General features: G+C 45.9%; 1 protein-coding gene across 4 annotated transcripts; it reads right to left on the reverse strand.

The window, feature by feature from the left end:
- Positions 1 to 2,319: 2,319 nt before the first annotated feature.
- Positions 2,320 to 11,654, reverse strand: LOC116957504 (uncharacterized). Of its 4 annotated transcripts, XM_032979699.2 has the most exons (4): positions 11,520 to 11,614; positions 8,743 to 8,851; positions 8,219 to 8,386; positions 2,320 to 4,412 (listed from the first exon to the last, which is right to left on the reverse strand). In XM_032979699.2, the coding sequence occupies exons 3-4, from the start codon at positions 8,374 to 8,376 to the stop codon at positions 3,071 to 3,073; spliced, it is 1,500 nt and encodes a 499-aa protein (XP_032835590.2). In that variant the 5' UTR covers positions 8,377 to 8,386; positions 8,743 to 8,851; positions 11,520 to 11,614; the 3' UTR covers positions 2,320 to 3,070. The 4 variants fall into 4 exon arrangements, with proteins under 4 accessions (XP_032835590.2, XP_032835589.2, XP_032835592.2 ...); XM_032979698.2 differs by lacking the exon at positions 8,743 to 8,851 and having other exon boundaries at positions 11,520 to 11,654; XM_032979701.2 differs by lacking the exons at positions 8,743 to 8,851; positions 11,520 to 11,614 and adding an exon at positions 11,248 to 11,466.
- Between the last annotated feature and the right edge of the window lie 1,077 nt (positions 11,655 to 12,731).

The following is a 12,731-nucleotide window of genomic DNA, read 5'->3' on the forward strand; positions in this document are numbered from 1 at the left end:
TCCTCGACAACTATGTGATGGACAAGGGGACCCCTGAGTGTCTTCTGACCGATCAGGGTAAATTTTCTTCTAAATTGTTGCGGGAGGTGTGTGATTTGTTGGGAACAAATAAATTATATACGTCGCCTTACCACCCCCAGATGGATGGGATGGTGGAAAGGGTTCACATGACTCTGACCTCCGTGTTAAGCCATCAGATCAGCAAGTCCCAGGTCGACTGGGACTTGCATGTCCCCAGGGTCCTGGCTGCCTATAGAATGGCCCCTCACACGTCCACCGGCTACTCGCCATTTTTTTGTTCAATTACGAACCGAGCCAAACGGGCCTAAATCTAAAATTTCGGAGCCCATGCGCCTTACCATTCAGAGGCTTTTGGAAGTGCGCGAGGCTTCCAGAGAAAATTATAATTCATGCTAGTTGGCAAATGAGTGGCTGAGGGGTCTCCGTTTTTCTGGATATAAGTGGGCTCCAGGTCACAGAGCCTGGCTGCACTGTCCTCAAGAACCGGTGGGTACATCACCGAAATTGTTTAAACCTTGGAGGGGGCCGGTTGATGCGATTTGGGCCGTTCGGCCTCGGTGTGTTCAAATTCACTGAAATCGGCGGAGTTGGTTTGTCCACCCTTCACCCCTAAAACCTTTCATTGTGCCGCATGAATTCATCTCATCTCCGCAACAAAGAAGCCGAGTGTCGGGTGTGTCGGGCGAGCTGGGGCGCGCACCCGCTGAGGTTGGTCCTCAGGGGAGTTGTGATCCCGCCCTCAGGTTCCGCGCGTTCAACTTTTTCCAAGCCGCCACCTGAGTCATCTCCAAAAGCTTCGGGAATAAAAAGCCCGTTTGCCGGGCCGACTGCTCTTCATGAGGAGCCGGGCTCATCGGGACATTTTCAAATTCCCCCCGGGACCCCCCGGGAGCTTACGCCTACCTCGTCTGGGGGCCCGGCTACAATGACTCATTCCAAGACTGTTCGGTTTTCGTGACGCACACACACACACATACTCCCATACCGTCGGTTGGTTGTCGCACTCGTCATGTCATATTGGTCATTGGCTGAACCTGGCCTTTATTGTGCTTGTGGGTGTTATTACACCTCGAGGGTGGGTGATGCTAGTGCTGGTGGGGGGGGGGGGGGTCCCGAGGTTTTGTGTACCCGCGTGGTTTTGTTCCTCTCTTTCTCTCTTCCATTGTGTTGTTGCCTATTGTTGTGTTCTGTCCCTCTGTTCCCTTCCCCCATTCGGCATTGTATATAGTGTAGATATTGTATATATGGGATGGGGTATTTATTTGTTGAGGCGCGCTAGGGGGCTGTGTTCTGGTGCAGGGGCTATGTTCTGAGGGGGAGTTCACAGCCGGGATGGCTGAGTTTTACGAAGGGGGGGGGGGGGTGATGTAGTGACATCACTGGATGTCACCATGCTGTGGGTGCAGTACCAGCCCTAGAGGGGCACGGTGTGTGGGTGTTGACCAAAGGGGAAGGTCGAGGTCGAGCAAGGCCATGGCACTCTGGTTGACCCGGGAGGACACACGATTGGTTAAGATGACAGAGGGGCCCCCAAGAGGGGGCTAGGGGGTCACGTGATTGGGACCCAGATCCTTCCCGATGGTTCTGGAAGGTGGACGTGGCCAAGGGCAGAGCCGGCCATGCCGCAGAGAATATAAGCCAGGTCCCGAGAGGGACAGAGGTTGTTAATCCTGGGAAAAGAAGCCTTCATCTACAATCTCCATTCTATGAGTCTTCCAGCACGTGGACCCGGGCAGATGCTGTTGGTCCCGGATCCGTAGTAACAGTTACGTGGTAACTGGCGTAGTTAGCCGGGTGGTCACCACCCAAGGTTGTTATTCTGTTAAGGAGAAGTGTACCCCGTGTGTTGGAACTAAATAAATGCGCTGCCTCCAAAGTCTATGTCTGCGACTCATTTGAACCCACCACACATTTCACCACATCACGAAATTTACCACATACTTTTCACTATGCACTGCACACTTGACACTACACTGCACTATAAACCACAACTACACTATGCAAAGTGCGTGAATAGCCATTGGGTGGGATGTACAGTAGACTTGCAGACCCCTGTTGTCACCATCATATACAATTTAAAAAAGTTACATCAGGCTAAGACCAACTAAATGAAACCCAAAGGGATTAAAAACAAAACAAGTGCAGAAAGTAGAACCTGACTTTAAATTGTTTTGATATTATGAACATATATATTTAGTGTATAAAGCCAAATGTAAATATTACAAAAATGCTTACCTTTTCTTTTATTAAAGTGTATTTAAAAAGCAATCAAAAACAGATTGACAGCATGCAGAAAAGAATGGTCACACCTGACAGCCACTTTAATAGTAATGTCCAACAGTTACAATTCATACTTACAGGCGTACCTCGCCTCATTGCGCTTCGCTTTATTGCGCTTCGCTATAATTAAGTTTTTTTTTATGTGGGATTTTAAGATAAATGTGGCATCTCAAGATTCTCAACTGAGCAAGAGAATAAGATTAGATGAATAATTACGTATATACATCATTTACAATCTGATTGGCTGATCAGATTGCAACTCCCACTTTTTGCATGTGAACTTAGCGAATCAGTCGGCGTAATTTAAACTTTTCTATTTATTTACGTACATCGTTAATTTAGGCATACTGTAGCTGCATTGCGCGTTGAATATAGTGTAGTTTAAACATGTTTTAAGGCTTTTATATGCATTCGCAAGTGAAAAGAAAGCACGTGACTCGCTTTATTGCTATTTTAGGTTTATTGCAGTGCTCTGGTCCCTAATGAGCAATTACGAGGTACGTCTGTATTAATTGAATATCTAACCATCAAAATACATTCCTAATTCGTGTTTTATAAGGCAGGATAATGTTCTGCATATCGACTATTTAACTTCGACACTCCATAACTTCATATGGACAGAAAGCCCATCTCTGCTTGGAAGACACCTAAACCCCTATGCATTCTTTAAATGACAGGAGCCTGTGAATAAGGCGAATGCTATGGAAAATCGTCTCAAACTCCAGGTGACACATCTTCCAAGGTGCCATTTCACACGTGCTGGCCCCTCCTAGTCAGATTTTTTCAAAAACTCCACCCACACCTCCACATCCACAAACTGCTGGGGATTGCCTCGCTCTCCTTCAGAATTAGGATGCTCCTCCTGCTTCACGCTGCACCCATCCACTTGTAGATTGGGTGCTGGAGTCGAATCTTGATCTTCACATTTCACCACCACTTTTTCACATTTCACTTCTTCACATTTCACCGTCACTCCTGGCTGTGTTGCCAAGTTGGAATTTTCTTCTGATTCTCGTTTCATGAGAGATAGGCACATTGCAGCATGTTGACTTTCACAAGTCGATTTCACTTTCTCCTTGTGTATCTTCTCATGCCTCTTTAGGTTTCCTGATAATGTAAACGCCTTTCCACAGACAGAGCATTTGAAAGGATTCTCACCTGAATGTATCGTCTTATGTTTCTTAAGAGATTTTGAATGAGCCAATACCTTCCCACACACCAGGCACTTGTAGGACTTATGAACTTGGTGTGTTCTCTGATGAACATGAAGAGATTTTGAATGAGCAAATTCCTTCCTACACACAGTGCACTTGAAGGGCTTCTCACCGGTGTGTGTTCTCTGATGAATATGAAAAGTTTCTGAATGAGCATATGCCTTCCCACACTCAGTGCATTTGAAGGGCTTCTCACCGGTGTGTGTTCTCTGATGAATATGAAGAGTTTCTGAACGAGCAAATGTCTTGCTACACACAGCGCACTCGAAGGGCTTCTCACCTGTGTGTGTTCTATTATGTTTCTTAAGATTTGCTGACTCGGCAAATGCCTTACCACATACACTACACTTGAAGGGCTTCTCACCGGTGTGTGTTCGCTGATGAACATGAAGAATGTCTGAATGAGCAAATGTCTTCCTACACACAGTGCACTCGAAGGGCTTCTCACCTGTGTGTGTTCTCTTATGAATTTGAAGAGTTTTTGAATGAGCAAATGTCTTCCCACACACAGTGCACTTGAAGGGCTTCTCACCCGTGTGTGTTCTTTGATGAATATGAAGAGTTTCTGAACGAGCAAATGCCGTCCCACACACGGTGCACTTGAAGGGCTTCTCACCGGTATGTGTTCTCTGATGAATATGAAGAGTTTCTGAACGAGCAAATGCCTTCCCACACACAGTACACTTGAAGGGCTTCTCGCCCGTGTGTGTTCTATTATGTTTCTTAAGAGTTCCTGCCTCTGCAAATGCCCTACCACATACAATGCACTTGAAGGGCTTCTCGGCCCTGCGTATGCTTTGTTGCTGCTTCAAACGTACAATGCGATCCGTGCTGTATAAACACTGGTGCGTTTTATCACCAGGCTGTGTTGAGGGTCTCTTCTCCATGCGATTCATTCTGTAGATATAGATATACACATACAGATTATACACAATATACACGCACACATTACAAGATAAGGATCCCCTGTATAGCCATAAAAGAGTGCTGTTGGCGAGCACCTATGAAGGCTGACATGGGCAATGAGGGGGTGGGTGGCCAGCATCACGTTCAAATACACCAATTTTTTCTAATCTCACCTTCATATTCTTACATTACTTATCTTCACTTACAGCTTTCGTGACTGCAGGATTTCATATTCTTTGCCGGCCGGGTCAAACTACAAGGCCGGGAATCCGAGCCATTCCCTCTACACCTTCGGGTGCGACAGGGATGTCCTCTGGCTCCCACATTATTTTACATCTATTTTTACCACGTAGTTCGTGAAGCCTTCAATCTGCTACAGATACAATGAGAGGCTGATCGATGCCCGGGTGCGGTCAAGAGATGGCTCCCTATTGCTCAACCATGTTATGTATGCCCGTGATCTGGTAATTGCTGCTCACTCAGAGGACGAGTTGGAGACGCTGCTGCTGAACCTCGAGCTTGCCACTAGGAGGTGGGGCCTTGCCATCAGCCCCACCAAAACTAAGCACCTGCCTGGGTATTTTGTACCATCGGACACTCCACCCCCACAACTCCCAATTGGTAATGGGCCGGTTGTGGAGAGAGTGGAGAGTTTGCCATACCTGGCTAGTGTGCTCATGACCGCCTCCGGGTTCAACAGCAGAGGTCTCACTCCGAATCAGTCCAGTGGCATTGTCTTTTCATCGGGTGCATAACGCTCTGTGCAAGCTACCTGTTCTGTTGCTCCGCACCAAGCTTCAGGTCTTCTCGGCTACAGTCATTCCCTCCCTTCTCTACGCATGCAAAACGTGGACCCCCATAATTGAACAGCTTCACCGGTTACAAACATTTCGGCTGGCCTGCCTACGATCCATCCTGGGTCTAACCACACTAGATTATGTGATGAGCTCACAAATCCTTTTAAGATGTGGACAAAGTCCCATCCGTGAGCTCCTCCGGCAGGCAAGGCTGCGTTGGTTGGCCAATGTAGCCCGCATGCCCAGCCACCGCATGCCTCAACAGCTTTTGTTCGGCTGGATCATGGGGGCTAAACGCGCGCAGCATGGGCTAGAGAAGAGATGGCGTGATGTGCTGCAGGAGGATGTGCAGCTGAGTGGACTTGACGATGACTGGTACCAGTAGTCTCAAGATCGGCCTCTGTGGAGGAGGCTCGTGAACGACGCTACTAGCCACTTGGAGGCAGTCATCCTCCAACAACAATGCGGGGCGGAGAAGCGACGCTCACAATGAGCGGAGCGCTGGGTGGCTAAAGCACAGCAAGTTGCCACAGTAGGGGGCACAGGTGGTGCATCAGCCAGTCATCTCAGTCAGTCGACCTGTGGCATTTGGGTCTGCCCCGTAACCTCCTGCCAGCGGGCGTTCGACACTTCACGTGGCCTCAAGGTGCACATAGCCTGGCACAAGCGTTGTGGAGACGTCACCGTCACTTAGTGCCGAATGGCGGTTGTTGTTGTTGAGTCTATGTATGTGTGAGTCGATATGTGTGTGTAAGTCTATGTGTGTGTCTGCCTTTTTCGCCCGGGCAACGCCAAGCACTTACCACGAGTTTGTAATAAAAATACTTTTCTAGAAAATGTTTCTGTTTATATATATTTGAAATATCATGATTCTTTCAACGTTAATTGCCTAATGAAGATAACATGTAAAGTTGACAGTCTGATTTGTACCTCAGGGAGGACTCGGTGTGGCCGTGAATGGCCTCCAAATGAGAGACATCCCTTCACCACGCCACGTGAAACCCATTTAGAGCGGTGAAAAAGGCGCCCATGGCTGTATTTACTGTCACAACACTAGGTTGCATTGTGCAAATATAGCAGGTCACGGCTTTGGGCAGTATCAAAGGGGTGTGTCGTGTGGACTTGAGGGTCATGGGGGCAGCATTTGAGTGCTTTGTTCTTTTGTTTCATGGTGTTTATAAATGCCCACCGTTGGTAGATAAGACAGTTATATCACTTTCACAGGAAGGCCAATAACATGACGAGGTCACTCACAACAGTCCCACCTCGTGGAAATGTCACAAGCCGCTACTGCATCTTTCCCTGAAGAACGATAGGACATCTGCTAGCACATATCAAGACAATTATCTCTGTGAATCAAAGTTCATCTGCAGAAGGCTTACAAGCATGATCCATGGCAGAACCTGGACCTGCAAAGAAAATTACCCCACCTAAAGAAACAACCGGTGGTGAGGCTCCAGCTCAACCACAGCAGACTCTCGACTATGCGAGGCCTCATGAGGCAGTTACAGTCATGCATTGGGCCTGGGAGAAACACGAAACTGACATAGATGAGTATTGTGAAAAATTTCAACGAGCATGGGAAAGCATTGAAGATATGTTCCACATAAATTCTGTAAGCACTTGAGTCAATCCAACTAGCTATGAATCAGTTGATGTCCATCTATGGCAATTACCTACTGCCGTTTGGGAACTATTTTGCATTCTCAACAAGAACCAATATTGAGGAAAGCCTGCAAGAACGATTCCTTCAAAAATACATCAACCAGGATCTTGAGAACCTCATGGACAGGAATAAAAGAGGCTGAGAGTCGGTTCCTCTAAGCACACTGCAAAATCTTGAAAATCACTGAAATCAAACATATTGAAGACTGGTGCAGATGCTACCATGGCACGTACTAAAGCAGAGGCTGCACGCATGAGCACCCCCTATCGTGTAAGGGAGGCAGCCATGAAGCTAAAAAGAGCCCATATTGAATAAGAATGCGTGGCAGCTGCTATTGCCACACGTAGAAAGGTCGAGTTGGAGGTAGATTTAAATTCTGCATATCACGAAAAGAAAGCAGCTGTGGCCGAGGTCCAGTCAAAAGTATTTCATGCAGTTGTAGAACAAGACAGGAGGGAGAACTGAAGTAGGATTGGCAGACGGAGGCTTCCAGACGATGCTGGTCAACGCACCAGGGACTATGTACTGAATAACTTCTGTGCGCATACCAGCTCATCCTCTCATCCTGATCAGTAGGGAAAAGGAGCTGTAGCAACATCGCTGTTCCCACATGAAGTAGCAAACAGCCCTATGCATCTTCCACTAAGGATGTCAGTCGCCATCAGTGATCCATGCGTTTGCACGCCAACGAATGCGCGAGGCCAGGTTCGCAATCCAAGTATTCAGGCTGTCTGGAATAAGGGCTTGATGTTATACTAACAGCAAGATCCATAGACTGGCCACACAGAGCCATAGACTAACACAGAGACTCATTGACTCATCACCCAGAGACCCACCGACTCATGATTACTCTACTTCGAGGAAAGCCTTACAGTCTCAGGACTCTTCCCAAGTTTACAGCAGGACGTGGTGACAGTGTTTGCTGGGTGTGAATCCAGGTGATTTTTCTTTAAATGGGATGTTTAGCCACTAGCAGCCACAATGGATTATTTGGTGAGATTGCATTTGGTAGTGGCCCACATACAGTTCACATATAACTCAACGTATTTGTAAACAACACTGTGGCCTCAAAAGGAGGTATATACAGCAATCCCTCACCAAACGTCGACTTACCAACCACGATTTCAGGTATACAAGGTTTATTATTTGTATACTAATTTACCAACCGCGGCCTGGAAATTTGAGAATCCACGTTCAAGCAGGGTGTTAAGGACGTTACATGACGTGTGTATTACATCATTGCATTACAGCATGACATCATTGTATTGTGTGAAGTATATTTTTAAAGATCTTCTCACCCATGTGTTTTTTGGTTAATATGGATATATACTGACCGTGTAAATGCTTTTCCACACACAGAGCACTTGAAAGGCTTCTCGCCAGTGTGTTTTCTCTGATGTCTTTTCAAGTTGCCCATATGATCTGTGCTGTATGGACACTGGATGCATTGGTGCCTTTGACTTCCAGCCTTTGCCGAGCCTCTCTTCTCCATGTGATTGATTCTGCAGATACAAACATATTACACACAATATACAGGCAGACCTCGCTTAGTGCGACCCCTTAGTGCCGATTTATTACAGCGCTCTGTCTTAGATATTTTGGTTTATAATTTTTAAGTTTACAAAGTGCTCACGAGTGAGAACACGCAGCAGCACAAGCCAAGCAAATGTACCCGGCCCCATTGTTCGCTCGGCCAATGAGAACGACACATGGTCTAAGCCAACCAGACCCCACCCCCCACGATTCAATGATCACGATTTGTGGTCATGATTATATTTTAAAAACATTGACTTGTTTAGCCAGTTGAGAACTCACACGAGCAGGATAGAGTCTCAGGCTCCACCTAAAAAAACCTCACCACACAAATTGAGGGCTTCACTCTGATGAGGGAGGTCCTGAAGCCTTTCTCTGAGAATGACCCGGACTGGGAGCGCAGCAGCTCTTTCAAGCTTGTCTCCCTCCACTACCTTGTAGGATGAGTAAAGTAGAATGCACTCATAAGTATTGTGATGTTATAAATAATTATTTTTATTAAATGTTTAGCATCTGTATTATTATTAGCGCTATTACCGATACCCCAATGAAGCCCTCATATTATTCATACTAAAGATATAACATTGTAAGGAACGCATCCTATGGAGTATACAATGGGTTTATGATGACCCCATGGAGCGCTGATCGATTGCTGCTCAATTCTCCAGGAACAAAGCATCTGGAGGAGCGCTAAGTGAGCTTTGGGTGTAAAGGGCAAGGGCACCCACACTGACTGTGGAAGCTACTGGTCAGTCTGCCTCCTCTCTCAGTGACAGGGCAGTTTTTGCCCACGCACTGTTCAAGCAGGCTGGACCCACTGCCGTGCAAACGTCACCAATCCAGCATTCCAGGTTCACCATTCTGGTCAAATGAAGCGGTCACCCTGATTAGTAAGACAGAGTCGATAGATATAATTAAGTCTGTCTTGAAAACTCACCCCTTTAAACTGGCCTTTACCCCTGCATAATTTTGGCCATTTACCCTGGTTCTAAGTGAGTGGGTGAGCAAGTGGGTGGAGTTGGTGAGCAAATGGGCGAGTGGGTGAAAATTAGTTCGTGAAAGAGTGGGTGAATGAGTGGGTGAGCAAGTGAGCGAGAAGTGGGTGATTGAGTGGGTGACACAGTGCGCATTATTGTGATCCATGGATGAAATGCAGCACCATACAAAGTAAATTATTATTTTATTATTAATCTTGGAGGCGTGTAAATCACACAAACATACATAATTTGTTCACAATGGATGCTAAACGTTCCTCTCACGTTATTTGCATGAGTAGCCCATTGTGTACTGGCGTCCTGGTCCAAATTTATGATGAAAATATTTTGATGAAAAAATAAAAGGCTTTTACTCTTTCCGGCAAGAACACAGGTGTTAAAATCAACCTTTTTTTACAAAAAAATGATTGGCTAAGATAGGAATGCAAAATAGATTAAGGGTAAGCAATTCACAAAAAAAGTATATAAATAAAGTACAGTCCAAATTTTGATTTAAAGCTTTCGTGACTGCAGGGATTCATATTCTTGGTTCTTTCGTTAAAGTCACCTGATGATGATTGCTTGTGTTGCAGTCGAAACGTCATGGGAATTTTGTTTTATATTTTTATTATTTTGTTTCCCTTCTACGTGACTTTACCGAAAGAACCAAGAATATACGTACGTCAAATTTGCAGACACCTCTTGCAAGGCATTATCAGGTCTGCATACCACACGTTCTTGTGGTATATTTTACCACATGCATCAAGTCTGCATTAGTCATAAGTGTTATATTTTTTACGAGGCTATTTGTCCACTAATCTGCTCTTTGTCTGGCCAGTAGTAACAAGTTTTGCATAGAACTTCAACATTTTCAAAATCAATTTAGTCTCTTTGTTGGCACGTGTGTTCTGCTACTGCTGACAGTTGTATTGGGGAGTATTTAATATTTATTGTTCTGTTAGTCTCGTGCTGATCATTCGGCACGGGACGAATTAGAGAATCTATCGAAATTGAGATAAATCAAAATTGTAACCGTTCGGATAGCTACAGACTTAGTGCTGCTTGGAAGAGAATCATCAATACATTGTTTAAATGCATGCATACACAGGCCACCATACTTCAATAGGGATTACTATTGGTAGGACTATTTTTGTGTACACAATAGACAGGAAGTACAAGATCAATGAGCTCGCATAATGTGAATGCATAATGCACGTTGATTCATTAATCCCCCCACTTTGCACAAGAAGAGTGCACAAACGTATTGTCGTCACAACTACGCCTCTATGTAAGGAACAAAACAGGTGGACTTCTCCACAAACCTGGCTGTCGCCTGATGAAGCCAGTTGTAATTACTGGCAAAACATCGTACTCAAATGTGGCTTGGCTCCCCAACACTGTGCTGTACTAGTAACACATTGGCATGTTCTGTTTACGTGAATAAACCTTACTAATTGGCTTTGTTGGGTGGTGGCGGATTTAACGACACATTTATATATTTACGTGATCTAACCCAAAAAAAACATATTATAGAGAAATCCTCCTGCTTCGGTTTGCGCGCTACTCACTAGGATCCGAGGTGAGAAGTTCATTGTGATGTTGGTTGTTATTGTCCCAGGTACAGCCTTGCTTCTTCCCTCTCTCTCTCGTACTGTATGAGTGGGAGCGTGTGGGTGAGCGTGTTGGTGGGCGAGTGTAATTGTGTAATGCTTTGACGTCTCATTCCGAACTAAAATTAAACGTCTGGACTGGTATCGTCCGAATATTCCAGTGTTGACAAGCGGCCTGCAGATTACTCAATCGGGAATACGCGCAGAAGCATCGCCTCCCCCCCGCCCCCCGAAAGCAAAACAAACCTGAACGAGAGTATGGAGACTCTGAGAGGTGAAGTAGTCAGCCAGGTGAAGACAAATTAAACTTAAGAGAATCAAAGCAAAGTCAGTGAGGCAAGGGCAGGAGGCAAGGCCTGAGTGGCTCGGCCCCACGTAGTAACGTTCCAACCTGGACATCGATTCCATACTTGCCGCTACTCAATTGCTATCGCTACGAGAGAGAGAGGGAGAGAAGAAGCGAGGCTGTACCTGGGTGAACAACAACAACCACCAACATCACGATGTGAACTTCTCACCTCCGATCCTAGAATTGTGCGCACAGAAGCAGCTCCTGGGATCTCGTGACGTCACACGGAAGCGCGCGGCGGGGAGATGACATGACGTCACTAATACACGCACCGCCCCCTTGGTGAGCGCATGGGTGTATGATTGAATTATGTTAATGAAGCGTGCCCATATATGGAGTGATTGGGCGTGGTCGCTAAACCGGACATAATTAACTCCAGACAGAATTCATGTTATCCTCAAAAACGCTAAGATGTAGTCTCTCTGTTCACCAATGTACCTGTATCTGACACCATTGCACTCATTGAAGACTTGGTCCATCAAGGACTGAATCCAGATGTACCAACTTTGGTAAGGAACTGCCTTACCAACACATACTTCACCTGGAATGGTACATTTTACAAACAAAATGAAAGTACTCCTATGGGTTCTACCTTATCGCCAGTGGTAGCGAATGTTTTCATATAGAAATTTGAGGCAGATGCCATCCAGACATCCACCCTACGTCCTTCTTGTGGAAGAGATACAAAGATGACACGTTCGTCATCTCGCCACATAGCCTGCCAGCACTGAACCAATTTCTCAACCACATCAATTCTATACACCCATCTATCAAACTCACCATGGAAGGGGAAAATGATGGCAAGCTACCATTCCTTGATGTTTTGATCGAGAAGAGATCTGTACACTGGTTGGGACACTCTGTCTACAGGAAAGCCACCCACACGGATGCCTATCTAAAGCCAGACTCCCACCACCATCCAGCCCAGAAGAATTCCCTCATCAAAACACTACACCATAGGGCCCGTTGCATCTCCGACCAGCATCACCTAGCCAGTGAGCTGGAGCACGTACTCCAAGCCCTCAGGATGAACGGATATTCTGACCGTACAATCCGCAAAGCTGTCTTCCCAGCCATGGGTAGACAACGATCTGAGGATCTAACCAATACCATCACTTTGTCATACATAGCAGGGGTTACCAAAAATATTTCCAAAATCTTAAACAAATATAAGATCCAGGTTCGTTTCAACACAGTACACAAAATCCGTGATTTGATCTCATCTGTAAAGGATGTGATTCCTGATATGCAATACCCGGGTGTCTACAAACTGAGTTGTGATTGCGGCAGCAGTTACATTGGGGAAACGAAACGACATGTCTTGGACCGTGTTTGCGAACACAAGTCAGATCTGAAACATGGCAGAACTAATACCTCTGCC

The sequence above is a fragment of the Petromyzon marinus genome, chromosome 75, assembly GCF_048934315.1.
Source record: "Petromyzon marinus isolate PM22_M1 ecotype Great Lakes invasive population chromosome 75, UKy_Petmar_22M1.pri1.0, whole genome shotgun sequence".
Classification (NCBI taxonomy): domain Eukaryota; kingdom Metazoa; phylum Chordata; class Hyperoartia; order Petromyzontiformes; family Petromyzontidae; genus Petromyzon; species Petromyzon marinus.